Genomic DNA, 27,033 nt, shown 5'->3' on the forward strand with positions numbered 1-27,033 from the left:
GAAGTTCTCCCTCAACCTGCATATTCTCCCGATATTGCCCCTTCCGATTACCATTTGTTTCATTCTTTGCAAAACGTTCTTCTTGGAAAAAAAATGTAATAATGAAGAATGCCTCAAAAATGCATTGACCGAATTTTTTGCATCAAAATCACAAGAATTTTACAACAGAGGGATTAAAATGCTTCCTGAGCATTGGGCACAAGTAGTAGAAAACAACGGCAACTATATTGTTGATTAAATTTTGTTGTATTGTTTAAATAAATTTGATTTTAAAAAGTATTAGAAAACAACATTAATTATTACTAGACCTAATAAGATGTAATTCTTCCATTCTCTGGACCATTTTCTCAATCGTTTGAGATTTTGCTTCCCAGCAATTGTTGATAGTTGGATAAACTCAAATTCTCTACAGGTTTGAATTTTGTTTGTTAATCCTCACCTGAGGATATTTTTCCATTGATTGTTGTTGTTGTTGCCTCCACAACGTGCCCAGACCCGGTCAGACCGGGACTGATATTGCAACTGAGAATCCTGCAACCAAGATACCTGCCCTTGATCAGAATGGTATCTGAAACCCTTCAGTACGCGGGCTGATGCTCTATCCACTGAGCCAAACTGGCTAGGGTGCTCTACACGTTTGAATGTTTCTTACATTGACACCTTCCCACAAAGGAATGCAGTGTAACTCTTGTTTTCTAAGTCGCAATCCCAGTACAGTTCATCCTGAGTCTACCCAGGACAGCCTGGTTGAGTTTTGATGGTTTCCAAATTCCCACAGAATTGCAGTCATCTGTTGCTTTTCACTAGTTTAACTCTTAGAAGGCAATCTCATTGCCAGGTGTCTCAGAAGCACTTCATTGGGACCACCCTGTATTGCCAGTAGCTATCAGATGGCAAGTAGAAGATTTGCCCTAGCCAGTTTGGCTCAGTGGCTAGGGTGTCGGCCTGAGGTCCCAGTTCAATTTTGGTCATGCCCCAGCATGTTCCAGGAAGCAGCCAATCAATGATTCTCTCTCATCATTGATTTTTCTATCTCTCTCCCTTCCTCTCTGAAATCAATAAAAACACATTCAAATAATAACAAAGGATTTGGCATTGAACATTGTGGACGGATCACGAGAATTCGCGCTTCATATTACACAGTATCATACTTTAAATAGATATTTACTTGTAAGAGCATGTAATAAATAACTTCACAATGCAATGGGTATTTAATTTTAAAGTGTGCCTTTAACATTTATGTAAAATGTGTGTTTTTGTACTCATTCAATAGAAACTTATCTGGCCCCTGGGCAAAGCTAGCAGCAATACAACTACTGGTCTGCAATGTGTTAAGAAAGGCATGCGAGGAGTTTGGCGCCAGCAGTTTCAGGAAAGCTGTGAAGAAATTGAATTCTTTAGTCAGATATTTCTTGGATATTTAAGAAATGCTGGGCTCTGGGCTGAAATAAAAGCAAACATGGACGAGGTTTCTGCCCTGATGTGGCTTATGTGAGCTGAAAAGTTGACATTAATAAAGGAATAACCATGACTGTCTAACAGAGAGGTGATGGTATTTGAGAGGTGGATCTGACCTGGTGGGGGGCCAGGATGCTTTCCGGGGGCAATGACGGAGGCTGGGGGGCGAGAGACGAACAGGTGAAGACAGATTAAGGGGATGGAGCAGAAGGGGTGCGCCTTGCGCGGGACAGCAGCACCCAGGCCCGGGCGCCCGGAGGGAGACCTGCAAAGAGAAGGAACCAGGAGCCTGTAGGGAGGTGGAAATAGGCCAGAAAAGGCGGGGAGCTTGGTCTCCACCTACAAACTCCAAGTCCCAGAAAGCTCCGGGCGGGCGGATGTGAGCGAGGCGCGAGCCGCGACCCTTGAACGGCGAGAGGAAGTGCCCGGGCGTCGCCAGCCGAGCCGCGGGGCCAGGTGGGCTGGGGCGCGGCGGGCGCGGCGGGCGCGGGCGCGGGACGTGGGACGCGGGACGCGGGACGCGGGAGGGGGTCGCCGAGCGCCACGCAACTCTGTGTCGTCATAGAGTCCGGCCACTTTCGCGGGCGGAGGCGGCCGGGCGGGCGGGCCTGCGGCGGCCGGCGGCCTCGGCCACCGGTAACTGCATCTTTCCCCGGCGTCTCGTCTGCAGAGCGAGCAGTATGTCCGCGGAAGTCCCCGAGGCAGCCTCCGCGGAGGAGCAGAAGGTGAGTGCGCGGAGCCGGGGGGCCGGGGGCGCGGGAGGCCGGGGGGCCGAGGGCGCGGGGGCCCCGGGGGTCGGGGGCTGGGGGCCGGGGGCCGGGGCGCGGGGGGCCGGGAGCCGGGGAGTCGGAGAGTCGGGGGCCAGGGGCGCGGGGGGCCGGGAGCCCGGGAGTCGGGGAGTCGGGGGCCAGGGGCGCGGGGGGCCGGGAGCCGGGGAGTCGGGGAGTCGGGGGCCAGGGGCGCGGGGGGCCGGGAGCCGGGGAGTCGGGGAGTCGGGGGCCAGGGGCGCGGGGGGCCGGGAGCCGGGGAGTCGGGGAGTCGGGGGCCAGGGGCGCGGGGGGCCGGGAGCCGGGGAGTCGGGGAGTCGGGGGCCAGGGGCGCGGGGGGCCGGGAGCCGAGGAGTCGGGGAGTCGGGGGCCGGGGGCCGGGGCGCGGGGGGCCGGGAGCCGGGGAGTCGGGGGCCAGGGGCGCGGGGGGCCGGGAGCTGGGGAGTGGGGGGCCGCGGGCGCGGGGGCTCGGGGCCGGGCGGCGGCGCCCCGGGCGGCGGCGGCGGAGGGGGCTGTGCCGAGGCGCCTGGGCCGCGGAGGCGGGCCACTCCCTGCCCCGGTGCCCGCGGCCGATCGGGTCCTTGGCGCCAACGCGCCGGGAGTTTGAGAACCTCCGCCACGTCGTTCCTCACCAGGCGGAGAGCCCGGGGCCGGCCCTGAGGCGTCCCTCGGCCTGGGAAGTTTGGTGTTGCCCTTGAAGAACGACTGCCCTGCTGCGTGCGGTCCCCGCGGCGGCGGCGGGGTCTGGCGGCCGCGGTTGGCGTGTCAGTGCAGCCCCCGTGGGCCGCGGAGGCTCAGCCAGTGAGTCAACTCTGTTAGGCTCCGGCCTCCCAGCCTGTAACATGAATCCTAGTAACCTGCTTCCTATGGTAGTTTGGAGGTTCAAAGGACCGGTCATTGATGGTATTGAACGCAGTATATGTTAAAAAAATAAATAAATAAAAATGCGAGCCGGTGATCATTGGATATATAGTAATCGACTGAAAATCGAAAGTTTGGAATTAACATTTGCCAATTTAGTCTGATAAGGTTTATCATGGAAACTTAGGAATATTTTGTAAACTCACTTGCAATATCTTTGTTATGTAGGGAAATGTGCCGTGGATCGTTAATGATCCAAATTATGAATAGCTAGGCTCTATATTTTATCTAGGCTAGTGCTTGCCCCTCCCACCATCATTCTGCTGCCCGGCCCTCCATGATACATTGTCCATGATAATTTGTTTCCTAAATTGTTCATGGAGCGTTACCAGCATTTTCTTTTAAAAAATTCAATCTGGCCATAGCAGGTTTGGCTGCGGACTGAAGGATCCCGGGTTTGATTATGGTCAGGGCATATGCCCGGGTTGCGGGCTCCATCCCCAGTGGGGGATGTGCAAGAGGCAGCCAATCAATGATTTCCTGTCATCATTGATGTTTCTATCTCTTTCTCCCTCTCCCTTCCTCTCTGAAATCAATAAAAATAAAAATAAATGAAAAATACAACTTTAAAGTAAATTCACTCTGCCTTATCATAAGTAGGACATTTTTTTTTAACCCTTGGACTTTGTAAGGGGCATCTACTGTAAATCCATTCCATGTGTTCTTAACTACTACTTTAACTTTTCCTGAGTTTGATGGTTCTGTTGTAACATTGCTTGTAAAGTATAATAATTGGAGCAAAACAAGAAAACATTGATAGCATAAATAATAGGCCAAATTACTGCATTATTTGGGAATATTCCAATGAAACTGTTGAATATTTCTCATGTTTTGTAAAAAAAAAAAAAAGGACTATGGGGACAAAAAATATATAGGTTAAAGAGTAAAATTTTTACAGGCCTACTAAACATCTCTTTTTATTGATAAATATTTGTTATGGTATTCATTATTGCTTGGGAATTAGAAACTCAGAAAAATAAACTCATTGTCTGTGCTCTTTTGCCCTAAATCAATCTGTTTTAACATCTGATGTACAATAGTACACTTGTCATTTTCTTTTGAGATTTGTTAGTATGTTGCCAGAGTGTAAAGTGCTGATTTCTCCAGTATAAATGCTGTATGTTGGAACAGCCTAATACTATGTTTCAGCAGTGTTAAGGATATCTTGAATATTTTCTCTTCATGAGTGTCTCCGTTAAAAAGTTATTTCAGGTCCTTTGGTTTTAGGCTTGTTGTCATTAATACCAAAGAGTGTTAGTAATATAATGTCTCTTGAGTTAAGGATTGGCTGTAGATGTTGAGTGCCTGTAACATGGATACCATTCCTAAACATGAGGAAAATGTGCAGAGTCACTTCTGAGTTCCTATGGGCCAAGTCACCTGTTGTTTTTGTTTTCCTATTTGGAATTACAGTTAGATGACCTAAAACATTGGATTATTGTATGTGTACCCAATTCACCTTTCAATTAAAATCAAAGTGTTCTTTTTTTTTTTTTTAATATATTTTATTGATTTTTTACAGAGAGGAAGGAAGAGGGATAGAGAGCTAGAAACATCTATGAGAGAGAAACATCGACTAGCTGCCTCCTGCACGCCCCCTACCGGGGATGGTAAAATCAAAGTGTTCAACTAAAATACCTTTATAATTTCATCAGCCTCTGAAAAATTAAGGCAAAGAGATGAGTCCTGCATGGAGTCAGAGCTAGATCACTATTTCTCTACCTGAGAAGTCTGAGTACCCTTTAAAAGAGAAAAAAAAAATTAATAGAAGTATTTCTTATTGGAATATTAAATATGCTTAAGCATAAAAATAAGTATAAATGGCCGAAACCGGTTTGGCTCAATGGATAGAGCGTCGGCTTGGGGACTGAAAGGTCCCGGGTTCGATTCTGGTCAAGGGCATGTACCTTGGTTGCGGGCATATCCCCAGTAGGGGGTGTGCAAGAGGCAGCTGATCGATGATTCTCTCTCATCGATGTTTCTAATTCTCTATCTCTCTCCCTTCCTCTCTGTACAAAATCAATAAAATATTTTTTAAAAAGTATAAATGTATATCTTTTATACCACTCTAAAACCAAAAATAAATACAAACAAAACCAGTCTATTATTTCAGGGTCACATGGAATTTTGGTGAAAATTTTCAATGTATTGAGAATATGGTAGCAATTGTTAAAGTTCAGGAGCTCTTTGAATGTGGCAAGTTAACATTTCCAAGACCATATGATGACTCAGTTCTTCTCATTACAAGTGTGTTGTGTGGTTATTTAACTGTAGAGTCATAGATGCATTGTTTAAATTGTAATTCAACTCTTCTTTTCTCATCTTGGACAATAGGAGTAATACTGCTGAGTCTGTGGTCATAAATGAAAGCCCAGGCAGGGAAGTCACATAGCTCTACTTAGATATGAGATGGATAATCTTTTTTTCTTTTTTTTTAATTTTATTTATTATTTATTTATTTATTTATTTATTTATTTGAGATGGATAATCTTTTAGATTATCACTGACTGGAAACAAAACATTAAACAGGTGTTAGCAAAGGTCTCTTGGGTTTATTATCTGGAAACTCCACTTTGAATACTATTATACTAAGCTAAGACAGGCATACTCTTTGGTCGTGGGGGTGAGGAGGTACTGTGTGCAGCGTTCGCTGTGCGAGGCGTTCTTTATGCCAGGCACCACTGTATGTGGAGACTTAAAATACATGATTGTGGTTTTGTTTTGTTTTTTTTAATATATTTTATTGATTTTTTTTACAGAGAGGAAGGGAGAGAGATAGAGAGCTAGAAACGTTGATGAGAGAGAAACATCGACCAGCTGCCTCCTGCGCACCCCCCACCGGGGATGTGCCCGAAATCAATGTACATGCCCTTGACCGGAATCGAACCCGGGACCCTTCAGTCCGCAGGCTCTATCCACTGAGCCACACCGGCTTCGGCTACATGATTGTGTTTTTATTGAGAGTATCTTAAGCTCAGGGACCTTTATTTAGTTAGTTATAGAGAAAGAGAGAGGCATTGATTGTTGCCATATGCATGACGGTATCAAACCCATAGCTGGCATGTATGTGCCTGACTGGGAATCAAACTCTTCACCTTTTGGTGTATGGGACGACATTCCAACCAACTGAGCCACACCGGCCAGGGCAGGGACCCTCTTATTTGTCTTTTCTCCCATTTCACCTACCGTATTTTTCGGACCATAAGACGCTCCGGACCATAAGACGCACCAGTTTTTAGAGAAGGGAAATGAAGAAAAAAAGATTCTGAAACAAATAGTGTCCTAAAATATTTTATGTGCATTAAAACCCAACATCACAGTCATAAACACATGTAATCAACCCTGTAAAGTAAACAGCAGCATTTAGAACCATTTTAGAGCCGGGCAAGTAAAAAAACTTTTTTTTTAAAGTATATGTGTAGGCTATATTTGGACCATAAGACGCAGGGACTTTCCCCCCCCCCCACTTCTGGGGAAAAAGTCCGTCTTATGGTCCGAAAAATACGGTAGTATAGCACCTGGCATTGTTTAGAAATATTGAATGAATTTTTCTCAGAACATTTCACTTGAAACTATTGCCAAAGTATTATTCTAATACAAATGGCAATGTTAGCACTACAGTTAAAAGAGAGGGGTGGGGGTGAGGGGAGAGAGAGCTGGTTTGGCTCAGGGAGTTGACCTGCGGACTGAAGGGTCCGGAGTTCCATGCTGGTCAAGGGCACATCTCGGTTGTAGACTCAATCCCTAGCCCTGGTGTGTGAGTGGCAACCAGTCCATGTGTCTCATCGATGTTTCTCTTTCTCTGTCTCTCCCCCTTCCTTTCCACTCTCTCAAAATCAGTGGAAAATATCCTCAGGTAAGGATTAACAAAAAAAAAGAAAAAAGAGAGAGGAATAGACCATGGAAATATAAAAATCTTAGCTTAGACCTACTTAAGTCTTAATGGAAATGGGGAGGGGAGTTATAAAATAAGTCACTGGGATGCAATGAACAGCACAGGGAATAGAGTAAATAATCTATACTAATAAAAGGGTAATATGCTAATTAGACTGGACATCTTCTGGACAAAGCCACAGTAGTAGGGGCCAAGGCAGAGGCGATTAGGGGGGTCAGGCTGGCAGGCGAGGGCAGTTAGGGGTGATCAGGCCAGCAGGGGGGAGCAGTTAGGGGCCAATCAGGCTGGCAGGCAGAGGTGGTTAGGGACAATCAGGCAGGTGAGCAGTTAGGAGCCAGTGGTCCCGGATTGTGAGAGGGATGTCCGACTGCTGGTTTAGGCCTGATCCCGATAGTCAGACATCCCCTGGGGGGTCCTGGATTGTAAAGGTGCAGGCCAGACTGATGGACACTCACCCCTTTGCCCCCTCACACTGCCCCCCATGCACAAATATTGTGCACCAGGCCTCTAGTGTTATAATAACTATGTACAGTGACAGGTGATTACTAGATTTAGTGTAGTGGTCACTTTGTAAGGCATATACATGTTGAATCAGTATGTTGTACACCTGAAATGAATATAAAATTAAACTAAAATTAAAAATAAATTTTTACTGCTGTGCCCAGTCAGGGCACATACTCAGGTTGAGGGTTCCATACCCAGTCGGGATGTATATGAGAGGAAACCAGTCGATATTTCTCTCACATTGATGTCTCTCCCTCTCCCTTACTCTCTGGATTCAATTATTTAAAAAAATAAAATAAAGACTTTTATTGATTTCAGAGAAAAGGGGAGAGGAAGAGAGACATAGGAACATTAATGACTAGAGAGAATCATTGATCGGCTGTCTCCTGCATGCCTCCTACTGGGGATTGAGCCTGCAACCTGAGCATGTACCCTTGACTGGAATTGAACCTGGGACCCTTCAGTCCGCAATCCATCCCTCTATCCACTGAACCAAACCTGCTAGCTAGAATCAATTATTTTAAAAAATAAATTTTTACCCTGGCTGCTTTGGCTCACTGGGTAGAGTGTTGGGCCTATAGACTGAGGGTCCCAGATTTGATTGCGGTCAAGGGCACATGCCTCAGTTGCAGAGTTGATCCCGAGTGTGGGATGTGCAGGAGGCAATCAATTGATGAATCTCATCATTTAAGTTTCTGTCTATCCTCCCTTCCTCTCTAAAATCAATAAAAATATATTAAAAAATAATTTTTAATAAATTTAAATATATATATATATATATATATATATATATATATATATATAAATGTTTTTCCCATATATATTCTGAGTTTTTATTATTTTAAAAAGATTTCAGCCGAAACCGGTTTGGCTCAGTGGTAGAGCGTCGGTCTGTGGACTGAAAGGTCCCAGGTTCGATTCCGGTCAAGGGCATGTACATTGGTTGCGGGCACATCCCTGGTAGGGGGTGTGCAAGAGGCAGCTGGTCGATGTTTCTCTCTCATCGATGTTTCTAACTCTCTATCTCTCTCCCTTCCTCCTCTATGTAAAATATCAATAAAATATATTTAAAAAAAAAAGATTTCAATAGCAAGTTTCTTAGAGATTTTATTATAAGACTAGGGACCCAGTGCACAGAATAGGTGCCTGGGGGAGGGCGGGTCTCTCAGCCCAGCCTGCCCCCTCTCACAGACTGGGAGCCCTCAGGGGTTGTCCTACTGATGGCTTGGGCCTGCTCCCCGGAGGCAGCGGGCTTAAGCTGCAGTCTGGCCTCCCTCTGCAGGCGGCAATGGGGCTGGTCACGGGAAGGCGCCAGCCCCATCACCCCGCTGCTGCAGCCACTGCCAGCCACAAAGGTGTTTTCATCAACACGGACTCCAGTCCCTTCACCATGAAAAAATGACAACTTTCTTTAGGCATTTTCAAGATGTGTCTCTCGCCAAAACTGGTTTGGCTCAGTGGTAGAGCGTCGGTCTGCGGACTGAAAGGTCCCAGGTTCGATCCTGGTCCAGGGCATGTACCTTGGTTGCAGGCACATCCCTGGTAGGGGGTGTGCAAGAGGCAACTGGTCGATGTTTCTCTCTCATCGACGTTTCTAGCTCGCTCGCTCTCCCTTCCTCTCTGTAAAAAATCAATAAAATATATTTAAAAAAAAAAAAAAAAGATTCTTAGGATATGGCCGGCCTATCTTCTTCCCTCCCTCCCTCCCTCCCTCCCTCCCTCCCTCCCTCCTTCCCTTCCTTCCTTCCTTCCTTCTTTCCTTCCTTCCTTTCCTCACCTGAGAATATGTTTTCATTGATTTTTAGTGAACGTGGAAGAGAGAGGGAAAGACAGAAACATCAGTGTGAGAGGGACACTCTGATCGGTTGCCTCCTGCATGAGCCCTGACCTGGGCCCTGGCAAGGGAGGAGCCTGTAATGTAGGTACATGCCCTTGATCAGAATCGAACCCAGACCCTGCGGTTGGCAGGCCAAGGCTCTCTCCACTGAGCCAAACTGGCTAGGGAGGATATGACATTTCTTAGCCCCTCCAGCAGCATATTTTTGTTTTTTCTTCCAGGAGTGTGGTGGAAAAACCCTAGGTCACCTTCTTGGATTCTTATTACCCAAGTTAGCAAGAACACTGCATATGGCAGTGTACAGGGAGCTTAGCCAATGAGCGGTCAGAAAAGGTGTTTACACTCAAACTGGTTTGACTCAGTGGATAGAATGTTAGCCTGCTGACTGAAGGGTCCCTGGTTTGATTCCTGTTAAGGGCATGTACCTTGGTTTTGGGCACATCCCCAGTGGGGATTGTGTAGGAGGCAGCTGATCGATGTTTCTCTCATCAATGTTTCTGGCTGTCTATCCCTCTCCCCTCTTCTCTGTAAAAAATCAATAAAACTTTTTTTTTTTTTTTTTAAGAAAAGGTGTTTTCTCTGAAGCTCATGTGCAGAGGATCCTTGCATTGTGTCCATTGGGCTAGGGGTGTGTCCCCACAGCCTGGGGGGGCACGCCCCCAAGGCCCGCAGCCAACCCTGCATTGTGGGTGCCAGGCCAGGGGCATGGAACTGGACCACCACTTAGCGCCAGTGCACTCCTCCAGCCCTCAGCCGCTTGGCGCCTGCGCCCGTAGGCCCAGAGTGGCCGGGGTTGTTCTAGGACCCCAGCCACTCAGCGCCTACGTTGGGCCTGCAGGCTAGGAGCGGCCTGGGTCCTGAGGATGTTCCCAGAACCCAGGCCCCTTGGTGCCTGTGTATGCAAATTAACCTTTCATCTTTGTTGGGTTAATTTGCATACTCCTGATTGGCTGGTGGGCATTGCAGAGGAACAGTTAATTTGCATCTTTCTCTTTTATTAGTGTAGATTGATTAAATCAAGTTAGTTAAGAAGTCTTGGAGGAGACTAACTCAAGTAGAATTTTCAACTATATTATTTCTGTCAGTTTAAAAGATATTCTTGGACCTGCCTGGCTGGTGTGGTGCAGTGGTTGAATGTTAATCCATGAAATGAGGTCACAGTTCATTTCCTGGTCAGAACACATGCCCATGTTGTGAGTGTGCAGGAGGCAGCTGATTGATAATTCTCTTTCATCATTGATGTTTCTATCCCTCTCCTTCCTCTCTCTGAAATCAATAAAAACATATACGTATATAGCCGAAACCGGTTTGGCTCAGTGGATAGAGCGTTGGTCTGTGGACTGAAAGGTCCCGGGTTCGATTCTGGTCAAGGGCATGTACATTGGTTGCGGGCACATCCCTGGTAGGGGATATGCAAGAGGCAGCTGGTTGATGTTTCTCTCTCATCAACGTTTCTAGCTCTCTATCTCTCTCCCTTCCTCTCTGTAAAAAATCAATAAAAGATATATTTAAAAAAAACAACAAAAACATATACGTATATATATTTTTTGTTACTCATCCAAGGATATTTCTCCATGGATTTTTAGAGAGAGTGAAAAGGGGGGAAGGGGGAGACACAGAGAGAGAAACATTGATGTGAGAGAGACACCTGGATTAGTAGCCTCCCACATGCACCCCAATCAGGGCAGGTAATCGAACCTGCAACTGAGGTAAGTGCCCTTGACCAGAATCAACCCGGGACCCTTCAGTCTGAGGGCTAACGCTCTCATCCAATGAGCCAAATCTGCTAGGGTAATAAAAACATATTTTAAGGGGGAAAAAGATATTTTTTAGTTCTTTTTTGAATGGTGGAAGAAGAGAACTAATATTTAAATTTAAAAGTGCAGTTAATACTATCATTTTCTGGGGCTGTTTTGGAAATAACCTTTGGTAACTAAAAGGTTTAAGAGAGTTTTAAGTTCAGAGCCCAATGTGCTAGAGCTATCAGGTGTTTAGATAGAAAGGTCCTTAGCTTTATTGAAACAGTTGGAGTGTACATTGTTATATTTGTTGAACACCCATTAAGTGGCAGGCAAGCAGCAAGGATTTAGGATGACTACAATATTTTTCCAAAGAGGTTGACAGTATTAGTACCTTTCTGACAATTTCCCAAAGGATTTGTTGCTTTCATTAATCTTTTCTATTTATTCATAAATCAGTGCATTGGTGAATATATTGCTTGGCAGATAGAGGAGAATTTGCTTAGAGTGGCCAGATTTTTATTGCTGGTGTTGCTGTGTGACTTCTCTGCTGAAGGCTAAACATTGGTATCAGTCATTCAAACTTAATATCAGTCCATGACAGACTACAAAATGATGCTTAGTTATGTCCTTTTATATGTATATATTTATAACTTATACCCCACCTATTTACTGAAAGGATAGCTAATGTATTTCAATAGTCTAGTTCACAAAAATGCAAATGTCTACCATTAGTAAATGTTAGGCATTGTGCTAGTATAGAGTATACAATGAAGATTATTTGGGGCCAGAGATACTTGTCAAGAGGATAACTGTGATTTAAAATAACAGTTTTAAATTATTTTTTGGTATATCATAAGCATATCTGTTAGTATATCCTGAATTTCTGCTTTCTCAGTTTGTGCCTATATTCAAAAGTCCAGGAATCCTAATGGTACTTCTCCCTCCTTCCTCTCCCTCAAAGGTCAGCTAAATAAATCCACTCACTTTCTAGCACCTATTACTAAAAAGTAGTAGAATTGCTGTGTAACACAAAGGCTTCTTGGAGAATAAAATTTCAAAACCAGATTTGAATTTAAAAAAATACTTCTTGATTAAGCATGTCATTTCCCCCCTTTGTTGAACCTCTCTATTGTATCTTTGTTTGCTGTTTCATTAATTTCTGCTTTTTCTTTTCTCCTATTCTCTTTTGGTTCCGTTCTTTGTCTGATTTTTTAAATATATTTTATTGATTTTTTACAGAGAGGAAGGGAGAGAGAGAGTTAGAAACGTCGATGAAGAGAGAAACATCGACCAGCTGCCTCTTGCACACCCCCTACCAGGCATGTGCCCGCAACCAATGTACATGCCCTTGCCTGGAACTGAACCTGGGACCTTTCAGTCCGCAGACCGACGCTCCACTACTGAGCCAAACGGGCTTCGGCTGTCTGATTTCTGTTGAGTTTTGTTTTCCCCCTCTAATATAAGCCCTTTAGGGAACACTTGTATCCCACAGATATGTTACACATTTTTTCTATTTTATTGCTTTTCTCGCCTGCAAAGCCCTCCCCTAATTGATTGATCTTTCTTTCATTTTACCCCCACTAGAAGTTATATACTTTGTTTCTGTTATTTAAATGGTTCCCCTAGAAATTTTATCATCCCTCCTTAACTAAACAGATAGTTAAATTAATACCATCAACCCTTTCCTAAACAATACTTAGAACACTTACACATTTAAACTTTAAAAATACTGTGCTGTTAAATAGTATTTTTTGTGTGTTTGTAACCATATATATTAAGATTTTAAAATTAGAAAAATATGTCAATAAAGCTGGGGGGAAAGTAGAAAAATGAAGTTTGTCAGTGTACATGCACATACCAATTATTTTGTTTGCTCTTTTCTTCTATATCTCAAGTCTTTTTAGAGATTTATTTTCATTCTAGCTGAAATAAATGTTCAGAAATAGCCCTGGTTGGTGTGGCTCAGTTGGTTGGAGCGCCATTCTGTGCACCCAAGGGTCATAGGTTCCATTCTTAGTAGTGTACATACGCAGGTTGCAAAACCTATTGATGTTTCTCCCCCCTACCCCCCCTCTCTGCCTCTCTGTCTCTCTCTGTCTCTATCTCTCCCCCTCCCTCCCTCTCTCCTTTCCCTTTTATTTCCCCCTCTTGTAACTTCTGCTCGCTCTAAAAATCAATTAAATGTATTTTTAATTGATGTCAGAGAGGGAGAGAGAAATAGAAACATCAATTGGGATCAAGCCTGCAACCTGGGCATGTGGCTGGGAATCCAACTGTGACATCCTGGTTTATAGGTCGACGGTCAACCACTGAGCCACTTCTGCCAGGCTCTAAAAATCAATTTTAAAAAATTTAATGTTTAGGAATTCCTTTGAAGGATGTTCAGAAACATGCAATCACACAAAACTCTGTGTTCCCTTTTTTTTTTTTTTTTTTTAAATAACTCTAGGGATAAATAGTTTATTTACCTGAATTTATCTGTTGGTGTCCTGTCTGGATGATAAAAACCTATTTGGGTATTTTAAACAGAAGGGTGTGCTTTAGGGAATTAGTTTACAAATTATTAGAAGGGATAGAAGAGCAGTGGTTCCAGTGATGAGGGAAAGCTGTTGACCCTGCAAGAGTGAGCACTATTCTGAGCCCAGTGTCCTCCATACCCACGCTGGTGCAGCTGCTGCAATAGCCTCAGGTTATCTGCTCCGTGGCCCCTACAAGAGCTACTGCTACATTGTAGTGACATCACAGAACAGAATAGATTCTTGCTTGCTTGCTTGCTTTTTAATCTGGTGTAGGTACCACTGGCAGAACCTAATAAGAATATAATCTGGAAATGTCATTTCAGGCTTCTAACTGTAGAGATTCAGGGGAGTTTTTAGAGAAGGGTAACTGGGCTGAATGCCAGTGGACCTAGCCTGCTACCTGCCATGTTTATTTATACTTTACTCCACAAGCAGATCTGTAGCTGTGTTGGAGTATTGTTGAGCGTCCAACCAGGCATTTGAATTTCCTTGCCAGTGAGGTCCTAGAACTAACTATCTGCAGCTGCAGAACATCAAGAATGCTTCTTTATGACCCATGAAAAGTATTGATGGTATTTACTATGTTTAAAAATGTAATTTACTATGTTTGGTCATCTCTTCTCCCTTTGGCGTTAAATGCAGCTCAAATTATGAATCCAGCTACAAATTTTCATCTAGCAGGGACTTGCCATTGTGTTACATATTTGGCAAGAAAATTAAAGTAAATCCATTCTCAACTTAAATTTTCTTTTCAGCTCTAGTTACTGTTTTGCGCAAAAAAATCTTTGTATAGTATATTATTTTAATTGAATTGAGCATGCTTACCATTATATGTAAATATATATAAATGTATTCCTTATTGAGAAAGTTAGGGAATGCCAGATAAGATGGCATATGCTGTCCAGTTTTTCCCTCCTGACGTAATTTGAGGAAAACCTGAAGAAACACTGCAATTTAGGGAATGTTGCTGCCCCTATGCCAGAAATCTTAGATATAGACAACTGATATTTAAATCAAAGGAAGAAGCAGAGAGCGTTTATTTCCTAGGTCCAAGAAAGCTGGATGGTTTCAGTGGAAATGTGTGGGACTTAGTTAACACATTTGAAAGCTTGAATTTGAAAGTTCTGGGAAGAAAGGCTGTAATCAGGTTGGAGTCGGTTCCAACCCACTTCCAAATTTAATATCCAGCAATTTAAAAAACAATTTTACAGTGAACTCAAATGCATGTCCTTCCTCCCAGTTCCACTTCTAATCTGCTAATACCCTGGGGCCATAGTAGATACCTGAGTAAATGCTGAGACATTGAGAAGAAACAGCAGTGACCCACCCCACCCCCTAAATTGAGTCTGTAATCTTAAATTTAAAGTTAGTAATAAGGCAAAATCACATATAACTAAAATGCCCCTTGAAAAATCCCAACAAAGTCATGACCATATTGGAAACTTTCCCATCTGTTCTCAGTAGGTCAAGTATTCACTTTGTTGTATGGTGCTTGAACAGATGGCTGGCTGATTCTTCAGGTGATTGCCAGCTGAGGAATAGGCTTGTGTTATAGAGGCCGAGTTTTTCAACACTAGATTGGTAAACAGTACATAGATATGCTTGCACTCTGAAAGACACTCAAGGATTGAGATCATAGGAATGCATCACACACCTCACACTTCAACGCACTGGGGCATACCTTTTAAAAAACATGTTTTCAGAGAGGAAAGGAGAAGGAGGGAGAGAGAGAGATATACATCAAGGATGAGAGAGAATCACTGATTGGCTGCCTCCTGCATGCCCCCAACGAGGGATGGAGCCTGCAACCCGGGCATGTGCCCCAACTGGGAACCAAACTTTGAGCTCCTGATTCATAGGTTAATGCTCAACCACTGAGCCACACTGACTGGGTCTGGGGCATAACCTTCTTGGTTGGAATGACTGGCAGAATCATTGATGCTCTTTAGAGTCTTATCTCTGGCTGAGTACATCTAGTTGAATTTTGAGCGCATCAAGTGAGTTAATTATATGACCACTGTAAAGAGACTAAAAATCAAAATAGATGTATGAAACCAACCTAAAAGGAGGAAAATAAACATTTAAAGCAGAAAGGAGCATATACATAAAGGAAACTCCATAAAACAAGTATATTTGACAACAGCTGCTTTTTCTCAAAATCCTCTAAGACTGAAAATGATAAGATGTAACAACACATGAAGCTGTTCAAGATGAAGGAGATATTCATGATATATAAGGCGAATAAAGCTGATTATAAAACATGTATGAATATAATTTTGAAGAAATTAGTACAAAGTTTTTTCTTCTCTTCCTAGGTTGTAAATTATTTAATTGCTAGCTTGACACTTATGGATTTAACATTCCTGCTTTTTGACTATTCATAAATAACCTGGGAGAATTGGGATATGCATAGGTATGTCATTTTGCTGAGCTGGTATGTAGAGATGAGTACATTAGCTAGAAATGTCTTGTCATTGCCCGACTCCCTTATCAGGATAGTTCTGTTTTTGTTGATTCATTCATTCTTCCAACACTTCTTGCCATAAAGCAATAAACACTGCTTCTTTATAAAATATGGCTCTTGGGAAGAAACTAGACCATATGGTGTTAAAAATGAATAGTCTTGCCCTGGCCAGTGGTTAGCATTGGTCTGTGCACTGAAGAGTCCTGGGTTCAATTCCCGGTCAAGGGCACATACCTAGGTTGTAGGTTTGATCCCTTCCCCAGTCAGGGCACTTGTGGGAGGCAACCAATAGATGTGTCTCTTTCACATTGATACCTCCTCTTCCCCCTTCCACTCTCTCTACTAGTAAAAATAAAAAAAAATATATGTCTTTGTGTGACATATTCACAACATGTAAATATGATTAACAACAACAAAAAAGTGAATAGCTTTAAGATATTGACAGTCATTGGCCAGAAGACATGTTTTCATACATTAAAGAATGGAATGTTTAGCATGAATAAGGTCATTAATTATGGGACATAAGTAATAATAATACACATATACGAAGACTAATGAAGGTGATGATTCTCTCCGGACAAATGTCACGGTCTTCTGTATTGAATTATTCAGGGGAAAAATGTGCTGGTAACAGCTGCTGTTAATTTGTATTAAGAATTGGATAAATAAGTGATCAAAAATATCTTTTGTATTTTAACAGTATTAAGATTATTTTCCATATATAGGCAAAGAGCTGATGAATTCCATAGAAGGTAACTAACTATAAATGTATTATACATGACTCACAAGTAATGGCAAGCAAGACTTCAGAGCTGAGTTACCTTGATATTTTTATCCAGTGTGTGGGGTGTTGCACATGCATCACACAGCTATAATAGAGCTATCACATGGATCATTGGGGAAAAGAAGATAGAGATGTTTTAAAAGCGTCTGTGTTTGATTTCTTAGTTAGATGCTGCATTATTTGGCATTAGACAACTAAAATCAGAATCCAGGACTTGAAAGGTGAATTATTTTAAATAACTGAATTGTAATAAAGAAGTAATTTAACACTTTTTCAGGAAATGGAAGATAAAGTGACTAATCCAGAGAAAGCTGAAGAAGCAAAATTAAAAGCAAGGTATCCTCACCTGGCACAAAAGCCTGGAGGTTCCGATTTCTTAAGGAAACGATTGCAGAAAGGGGTAAGTTCTTTTGTCAGTCTTCAAATACTTAAGCTCTATAAACTCAGTGTGCCGATAGCGATTGTGATATGGGTATCTGCATATATAGCTTTGTGTGTGTGTGTATGTTTTCCCCCCAGTGTTTTAGCCTATTCATCCTATTTAAGAATTAAGAATCTAGGACTCTTTTGTCACTTTTAAATATAAATTATTTCAAGCATGTAGAAAGGTTAAGATAATAATACAGTGGAACCCATGTACTCACCACACAGATTTAACAGGCTTATGTCTTGCCATATTTACATAAGTTTTATCTTTATAAGAAAGAAAACGTAGATATACTTTAACCTACCGCATGTGTTTGTATAACACCTTTCTCCCTTCTCTCCAAAAGCAACCACCATCCAGATGTTGGTATTTATTCTGCTCATGTCTTTGTGTTGTTGTTGTTTTAACTGTTTTCAAGGTGATTTCTATCAATACATACTATCTAAAGGCTTACAATACTTTTTATTTGGATGAAATGATCACTTATAAAAGCAGAGCTTACTGTTTCCTTTACATAATACATTTCACAGTCACTGATATAATTTACTCATTGTGATTTTAATAGTTCAAATTATTTAAAACATTTCAAAATCTTATTATGCTTGGTGAGATAGAAAGCATTATTTCTCAATAATGAGATCTGAATTGAGATCATGTTACATGCTTGTTCCTTAGGTTTTTCTTTCTTTTCTAATGCTTTCCTTTGTTTATAAAAAATTGAAGGAGTCCATCTTGAGTCTAAGCACATTTAAATGATTTGCCATATATAGAAACAGAAAAAAATGAAATATTGTTTATTGAATTAGATGCCAAATCATGTTTCTCCTTTAAACATGAATACCTTAAACATACTGGTATTTAGCCCTGCCAGGGTTAACTCGGTTGGTTAGAGCATTATCTCTATACGCCAAGGTTGTGGGTTTGATCCCTCGTCAGGACACTTATAAGAAGCAACCAATTAATGCATGAATAAGTGGAACAACAAGTCCATATTTCTCTCTGTCTCTCTCTTTCCTTTCCACCCTCTCTCCCTCTCGCCTCCTCTCTTCTCTCTCTCTCTAAAATAAATAAATAAATATTTAAAAATATTCTGGTATCTGCAGCTTGATTACAAAAATATATGTGTGTGTATATATTTGCTCTAGTTGTATATATATTATATTCTCAAGTCAAATTCCAAGAGGATATTTTTTTTTCAGCTTTATTGAGATATAATTGACATACAACATTGTATAAGTTTAAGGTTTACAGTGAGACTACTTGATACATGTACTTACTGTGAAACACCACAATAAGTTAATACATCCTTTACCTCACATAATTAAAGCCCTACTCTTATTAGCAACCTTCAAGTGTACAATGCAGTATTGTTAATTATAGTCACCGTACTGCACATTAGATCCCTGGGACTTTATTCATCTTGTATTGAAAAGAACTTTCCTGGCTTTAAAGAAGCTAACTTATTAATAATAGTTTAATGGTATTTTTCTTATCTTACGTGAAAGAATAATATTCACAGCTTTGAAATAATAGGATGGCAAGGAAGAATTATACCAAATATATAAAAATGTAAAACCTTTGTTTCATGAGAAGTAATTTAATGGGGCAATTATTAAAAAAATGATAGTTAAGCTGGGACCGGTTTGGCTCAATGGATAGAGCGTCGGCTTGGGGACTGAAGGGTCCCGGGTTCGATTCCGGTCAAGGGCATGTATCTTGGTTGCGGGCATTTCCCCGGTAGGGGGTGTGCAAGAGGCAGCTAATCGATGACTCTCTCTCATCGATGTTTCTAACTCTCTATCTCTCTCCCTTCCTCTCTGTATAAAATCAATAAAAAATATATTTAAAAAAAATGATAGTTAATATATGTAATATATAAAGAGATCTTTCAAATATACATGAAAAACATTAAGGAGCCCCTAAGTAAAGGATTTTAACATGAAATATAGTTATTAAAAACTGAGAAAAATATTCATCCATGATAGAAATCAATGAAATATAAATAAGAACAATCATATCATATATACAACTAAATTAGGAAAATATTTAAAATATAAAATAATACCCACTGGTGAAGGTGACATTGAATGTTGCTAATATATTTTAAGTTTGAAAATATTCTTTGTATTTTTAGCTATAATTAGAACCAGCACTACTATTGAAGAGCAGAGTTATATTGTGATAAGTCAACAAAATGGTATCTTAAAGTTAGTATAAGTGTAACTAGTTGCAAATGAGAAAATGCCACTGAATTAAGAAATAAATTTGAGAAGATTGGTTAGATATTATTTGTATGAGATCCCTTTCTGTTTTAATATACTTGTTAATATAATGAGATGCCACGGATTGATACCTATTTTAGGCTTTTAACAATATAATGTGTACATAATGACCATATAAACTGTGTGGAATACCGAGAAGCAGTCTTCTAGTCCATTTGGGGAATTTGTGGTGTTCCAAGAAAACTGAGGATCCAGTTTTAAGAAACATGGTCTAAAAGTTCAACATTGTCAATTAGATGATCACTTAGTGTCGATGCAATGATAAATATTGATATAAGTATGGACTCTAAATTTGAATGAGAGTAGGCTTTTATAAGATTGTCATCCAGACGATCCAGCTAGGTTTTGTTAATTTTTAAAGATTGTCACTTAAAAAACACAAAATTTAAAAATTGATAAAGATGACTAATATTGTCTTCTTAAGCTGTATCCCAATATGAGAAACATTGATCTAGTTTACTCTGTTACCTAGAAGAAGTTATAATTGTTAAGCATTGATTTTAGTTTTGCCTATCACCACACAAAATAAATTTAATTCTTTTTCCCCACACAGAGTAGCCTGATCCTATAGTTAAGTGAGATCTCCTTGAACGTTTGCTCACTATAAAATAGGTATCATTAGGAATTGACTTTATTACTTTGGGGGAAATCTGCCTAAAATTTATACTGTGTATTAAATATTTCATCTTGTGCTTTTGACTCAGTAAAAATTTGGTAGGTCAGACTGGTGCAACCACTGTGGGGAACAGTGTGGAGATTCCTCAAAAAACTGAAAATGGAACTCCCATTTGACCCAGTAATCCCACTCCTAGGAATATATCCCAAGAAACTAGAAACACCAATCAGAAAGGATATATGCACCCTTATGTTCATAGCAGCACAATCTACAATAGCTAGAATCTGGAAACAGCCTAGGTGCCCGTCAGCAGATGATTGGATCAAAAAACTATGGTACATCTATACTAGGGGTGTCGAACTCAATCAGAGAAGGGGCCAAAATCTAAAATCCAGCCTAAATCGCGGGCCGAATGGTTTATTGAACAGTCATAAACTGTAATTGTGATGGAAACGCAGCGGAGTGCAGTGATGACAGCGCGGTGCGGGCCACATTGCAAGGCCTGGCGGGACGGATTTGGCCCTCGGGCCTTGTGTTTGACACAATGGAATACTATGCTGCCATAAAAAAGAAGGAATTCTCATCATTTGCAGCAACCTGGATAGAACTAGAGAATATCATGCTGAGTGAAATAAGCCAGTCAATAAAAAAGAAATACCACATGGCCTCACTCATTTATGGACATTAAAAAACATTATAAACTGACAAACCAAAAGATAGATATAAAGACAGTAAAGCAACAAGCAGACTGTAAAATTACAGCGGGGAGAGTAGGGAGATCTGGGGGAGATAAGAGATCAACCGAAGGACTTGTATACATGCATATAAGTACAACTAATGGACACAAAACTCTGGGGAGGGAGGGTATGTAGGGGGGGGGCAATGTTAAAATATGTACACATATAATAATAAATAAAAAAAATTAAAAAAAAATTTGGTAGGTCATTTTGTTGTTTAGAAGCTACTTAAACTTAGGTATAGCTCTCTGATACAAGTAGTGCATAAGAAGTTCTGGCAGAAAGCCTTAGAAAGGACTGGTCCAAGTTTCCTTGTTACTGCTCAATGTGTTATATGTATAGTAACACATGAAAAATGATGTTGAACTTCAGTCCCTTTGACCTTACTTCAGATCTTGAAGGAGGCAGCCAATGAGACCTTTTCCCAGGCCATTCAAGTCTTATACTGCTAAGTTCTGAGTTCCCAGTTACTTTATTCAGCACATGAGGTATTCCTGAAGTCTCAGAGAGAATATTTGCTTTTTCCCCTTCACTCTTTGTCTAGGCCCTCATCTCAAACCTGGATTATTTCCTCTTTCCTCTTCCAGACTGAGGTTAGTTTCCTCTCCCTTGAGCACCCATACCACCTTAAAACAGTAGTATAATAATTGATTTATTTGACTGTTGTCCATCTCTCCCCAGGACAACACAGTGCCTCTATATATCAAGCACTCAGCAAAGGTAGGCTAAATGTGATAGGTAGAAGTCAGAACCCAGGCAAAAATTTATCTGTGTTCACTGTGGAACAGATTACTCGATGTAGATTACTTTGTAACAGTTTAGCTTTCATTCCAATTTCTATTTTAATGATTGTTACCTTATCCCTTCAACTACAAAGAGCTATTTTGTACATATTTAGTGTCTTAAGTGAAAAATGGAGGTGTAGGATAGCGATGTGTATTTTAAGTGATAATTAATTTCTAGTAAGTTTAGTTTTACCATTATCCTAGTATATATATTTTAACCTTGTAATTTTTATTTTCGTGAACTACTCTGGTTCAAGTAAATGATATAAATCCTTACAGAAATACTCATTCTAGATAATGGTACAGGCAGTTATAAATAACTAGAGGCCTGGTGCATAAAATTCATGCACTGGGAGGCGGGTGTCCCTCTGCCCAGCCTGCACCCTCTCACAGTCTGGGACTGCTGGCTCCTAACCACTCAAATACCTGCCTGATTGCTCCTACCCGCTCCCCTGCCAGCCTGATTGATGCCTAACTGCTCCTCTGCTGGCCTGATCACCTCCATCTGCCCTCCCCTGCCTGCCATCTTGTGAAGTGTGGGGTCCAAAATGTGGGGTGGCTATCTTGTTGTAGCCATCTTGTGATGACATGGGGTGGCCATCTTGTGACATTAGGGTCAAGTTGCATATTACCTCTTTATTATATAGGAGGATCATTTTAATAACTATAAGACTTATTGAAAGTGGGTGGCACATCCAAAACTCAGGTTGGTGAATTCTGTATTTTATTTTCAAAATAATTTAAGCAAGAATATCAGGCTGCTTTTTCCACTAAAATGAAAGGTTTGCATTTCACTCTTTAAGTCCAGGACTGTTCTTTCCTGGGTGGATTGATAAGGAAGCTGATGTCAATCCTGAGGCTTCTGTACTAAAACCAGAATGATATAAGCCTAAAGAAAGAATTATTGCCACACTTCTCAGTTGGCTGACTTATGGCAAAGATAGCTATTTCATCTAATTTTTGTTATTGTTTAAATTTTGTTAGAATATAGAATCACATCTTAAACCACTGTAATTGGCATATGAAAGCTTTTAAATTCTCTGAAAATTTTTTTTCTTGTAGCAAAAATATTTTGATTCTGGAGATTACAACATGGCTAAAGCGAAGATGAAGAACAAGCAACTTCCTGCTGCGGCCCCGGATAAGACAGAGGTCACTGGTGACCACATTCCCACTCCACAGGACCTTCCTCAACGGAAACCATCCCTCGTTGCTAGCAAGCTGGCCGGCTGATTAAAGAGCTGAACTGCATGAATCTTCTAATTCCCATTGTTTTTCCTTAATATGTCACTCCCCGCTTTTTGTTTCCTTCCACTCACAAAGTCATTTGAGAGTGACAGCTTTGCAGGTAGTGGTAGTGTGTGCTACTTATTGTAAGGGAAGATACATGTGAGAGTTTTTGATTAGTTTAACAGTGCACTGATGAAGAGAACATGTTAGAGCAGCATAAAGTAATCTACTTGAAAACAATTGTATATATTACCTAACTGCTAGTGTAGGGTGGTCCTAACAACTACCAAGCAAGTTTTACAATTTTAATGTTTTAGCTTTAATTCATCCTAATTATAGCTTTGTAGGTTACTCTTACTTAATTAACCTCTATTGTATTGATTTCTTCGATATCTTCCTTTTGGATTTTATAAACAGAGGTTTAAGACCACAAGTTGGACGAAAAGTCACATACTTCAAACATAAATAGATGGGGCTCCAAAAGATTTGTATTTCTGTGCTTGGACTTGAATGGCCTTAAACCTGTTTCAGCTTTAACAATAAAAGTTTACTTGGGCAATATTTGCCCATTCTGGTGTAACTTATGTGACGCTAGTGCTTAACAACTGCCGTTGAAGCTAATGTTCTTCTTCACTTTATAGTTAGAATTCCTTTTGTTGTTAAAGATATGAATGAAGTATGCATGTGCATCGACTGTTGAATTCACTTTTGTGCCATTTTTGTAAATACAATAGTTTTGCACAACCTCTCACAAATGTCTGTATTAATTTCATATATTAAAAAGTAGATGATGTGCCAACCAGAAGCACAAAAGTTCCTACACAAAACTGTATGTCATTAGAGCTTTTGTACAGTAAAAGTAGTTTACAACCCTGGGCTTATAGAATACCAAACTGACATCTTTGCTCAGTCTGCCATAGACTTAAGCTTTTTCATTTGTTAATAATATCCATGACATTCAGTGGCCTTGTGCAAATATGATATGTTGCTTAGGCATATCTTTTGTCCTATGCAGAACATTTCATTTTGACTTTTAGGAAAATTGCAATTCATGTAATTTATATAAACTTTCTAAATGTAGAAACTTTTTACTTCCACAGTCAGTTTTGGGGACACTAAAATAAAAGGCTTCAATTCTCTGCCTCCTGTGGCCCCTCCCTTCTTTTTTTCTTGCTTCTTTGACTCAAATCATATTGGGCTGTGCTGTTCAGTCTGTTTGGAAGCATAGTGTCTCTATCCTTATTTTTGAAACTTGCTCTGCTGAATGCTGGATTTTATAATGAGGTTTTCCTTACAACATTTTAGTTAATTAACCATTGTTATTCCTATATTATTAGTATTTGACAGTTTAAATAAAAGGAACTTTATAATGAAACAAGTTCTTGAGAAGACTGGCCCGGGAACCTGTCAGGATGAGCTGAACTCTGGTAAATAATTTTAAGAAATTCTGATGAGCTTGTGACGATTAATGTACATGATAGGTGGAACATACTCATATTAAAATACTTAGATGTCTTGATTATAGACGACACTTTAATAAAATATCAATTTATTTTTACTTGTGTTTTTAATTAGTAAGAGTGTTAGCAGGCTTTATTAGGACAAATTTAATGCCCTTATAGGAGATCTTCCCCTAAGTTGTAATGTTCTAGTGTGGTGAGGATTAGTAATCAGATGATACTGTTTTTCTCTTCATCCTTGACTTGCACGGGGCTTCCCTTCTTTTGGGTCCAGGCACCTAAATCATCGTAGATGGTGCGTTGAGTATAGCACCTGCACTTAAAAACAACCTAATGCTCTGAAAGCTCACGATTATCTTTGTGCTCTACCCACCCCAAAAAGCAGAAAAGAACAAATCAGTAATGTGTTCATTTGTAATTTTAGGAAATGGGAACAAGTAAGGTATTCCACAATACCTATAATTATTGCAGGATCGATTTAAGAATTACAAAGTAGTGCTGGCTTTGGCACACATACACTAAAATTGGAAAAATAGAGGTTAGCATGGTTCCTGTGTAAGGATGACAAGCAAATTCATGAAGTGTTCCATGTTTAAAAAAGTAGAATTTCTGCAATATCTACTTTTCTTAAATGAATATGTGCAAGCTATCACCATTATATCCATCAAAAATGAATATGAAAGATGAGAGACCATATTATTCTTGACGATGATAGGACTCCTGCTGTGATTTGTGACAAGTGATGTAACGTCTGCCTGAGTTTTAGTTTGTAAAATACAATGCTAATATTTAACCTACCTCAGAACTTGAGGATCTGTGAAATACTGAACAAGTGCCCCAAATAAAATATTGTTGATTGTTTTTTATTAAAAATTTCCTCATTAAACCAATCTGCCTTCTGTAAAGTCACAGTGCTTAAAATCTCAGGATTTTCCATTAGGAAAGACCTGTCATTAAGGATTTGTAGGTATAATTGCTTAGCCTCCATTATTGGTGCTTGAGATGGAGAGGTTTTAGTTTTCTGTTCTTGGTTTACCTCAGTGCTCAGTTTGCTGAGGACATTTGCCGATCATTTCACCATTGCTAGAATGAAGATTTTGACTAGATGAGCTCAATCATATTCATCCGTTTCTATGATTGTAGAGTTGTGGTTTGAGAGATGGCTACTTTTAATTGTCCTGTTTATTATAAACTAGAAGCCTGATGCCCGAAATTCGTACAAGGGCCGTGGCCCCTGCTGCTGCCGTGGCCGCCTCTGCCCCTGCCACCAAGGCTTTGTCTGGAAGGTTGTCCGGAGGATGTCCGGTCTAATTAGCAAGTTACCCTTTTATTATTTTAGATGAATGCTGAAGTGAAGTGAAGATAAATACTTCATGAATGTCTTTGATAATGTCTGAAATAAGTTACTGTTTCATGTCTAGTAGTTGCTACTGGATAGTACAGTTTTGAGAAATATGCCAGTTTTGAAAGCTCCAGCTGACTAAAGTAATAGTTCTTGGCATATGGTATAGTAGTAATGCTTGTTGGATTGTTTTTGATGAACTAGAAGGAGCATATTTGCAGTCTATTTACTAGTTAGTCAACCCTTCTGTGCTGCTGACCTGGTAAGGCCTCTACTTGCTTTACTTCAATAGTGGGAATTAGTCACTCTTTTTACCTGATGTAACCAAACCATACCTCTGAATATTACTGATACTTTTTACTAAATTGGATGTATTCTTAGTACAAATTAGTGATGTTTTATCAAAGTTGAAATGTGCTCTAAACTTGGTGTTTGGTGAGCCAGAAGCAAAGAAGCCTATAGGAAGAGCACATCTGAGTGGCGACTAAAACAGTTGCTCTGGTGGCCTTTTCACATTCCCCATTGTCCAAACACATGTCTGCTCTTCTTCCTTTTCCACCCCTTTTTCCTGCGTCCCCCATCCTGACTTATTGAAGTCCCTGATGGCTTTCATTAAATGGTATTTAGGGTGAATTATCAATTTTTACTATCATTCCCAATAGGTTACAATTAGGACACATTTTTAATTTTCTAAAATACTATTTTAATCTGAATAATGACTAATTTGAGCCATTATCTCAATTCTGCAATTCAGTATACACTGCCAGTCTTCCCCAGCACACCTTGTAAAATTGAGATGAGAAAAATACCACATTCTGGTATTGTTAAGAGTAAAATCACTGATTTAATAGTTTCGGTCATTAAGTAGGTAGGCCTATACGTTTTATTCTGCAAGTCACTGGTGGTCATTAATGTGTGTTTGTATTATTTTTCAACTAAATAGCATTTGAAAGGAAATATCTAATTCTTTTAATATGCCCTCAAATCTGTTACCACATCTCTTATTTGTGATGTAGTAGGACACTTTGTACTAAAAGGGCCAAGAGTAAATGCTTTTTTGTTGTTGAGCATGTCTGTAGAGTTGGCAGTTGATGTTGAAATTTGTCAAGTAGCCCTTCCAAAATTATACTTGTGAAATATACAGAAAAATAAATTGACTTACTTAATTTCTAATGATTTAATTTGCAGTTTTTGTCTCATTTAAATGTTAATGTTTTTTCAGTATATTTTATGAAGTTGATCCCTTTAGATTTTGGCTACTAT

At 40.4% G+C, this 27,033-nt stretch overlaps 1 protein-coding gene and 1 pseudogene across 4 annotated transcripts; both read left to right on the forward strand.

Annotated features, from left to right (window-relative positions):
• The first annotated feature begins 1,811 nt into the window (after positions 1 to 1,811).
• Positions 1,812 to 26,946, forward strand: ARPP19 (cAMP regulated phosphoprotein 19). Of its 4 annotated transcripts, none has more exons than XM_036441576.2 (4): positions 1,814 to 1,914; positions 2,129 to 2,183; positions 17,169 to 17,291; positions 22,801 to 26,946. In XM_036441576.2, exons 2-4 carry the CDS (start codon positions 2,139 to 2,141, stop codon positions 22,969 to 22,971), a joined length of 339 nt encoding a protein of 112 aa, XP_036297469.1. In that variant the 5' UTR covers positions 1,814 to 1,914; positions 2,129 to 2,138; the 3' UTR covers positions 22,972 to 26,946. The 4 variants fall into 4 exon arrangements, with proteins under 4 accessions (XP_036297471.1, XP_036297469.1, XP_036297470.1 ...); XM_036441577.2 differs by lacking the exon at positions 1,814 to 1,914 and adding an exon at positions 15,812 to 15,880 and having other exon boundaries at positions 1,954 to 2,183; XM_036441578.2 differs by lacking the exon at positions 2,129 to 2,183 and having other exon boundaries at positions 1,812 to 1,914.
• On the forward strand, positions 24,924 to 25,024 carry LOC118710167 (annotated as a pseudogene).
• Positions 26,947 to 27,033: the final 87 nt, after the last annotated feature.

This window comes from Pipistrellus kuhlii, unplaced genomic scaffold (assembly GCF_014108245.1).
Source record: "Pipistrellus kuhlii isolate mPipKuh1 unplaced genomic scaffold, mPipKuh1.p scaffold_m20_p_1, whole genome shotgun sequence".
Classification (NCBI taxonomy): Eukaryota; Metazoa; Chordata; class Mammalia; order Chiroptera; family Vespertilionidae; genus Pipistrellus; species Pipistrellus kuhlii.

Bases quoted from the DNA above. Each gene is read 5' to 3' on its own strand.
- ARPP19 (XM_036441576.2), top strand. From the start codon at position 2,139: ATGTCCGCGGAAGTCCCCGAGGCAGCCTCCGCGGAGGAGCAGAAG. The intron at 2,184-17,168 runs GTGAGTGCGCGG...ACACTTTTTCAG, and splicing joins CCTCCGCGGAGGAGCAGAAG to GAAATGGAAGATAAAGTGAC. The intron at 17,292-22,800 runs GTAAGTTCTTTT...TTTTTCTTGTAG, and splicing joins GGAAACGATTGCAGAAAGGG to CAAAAATATTTTGATTCTGG.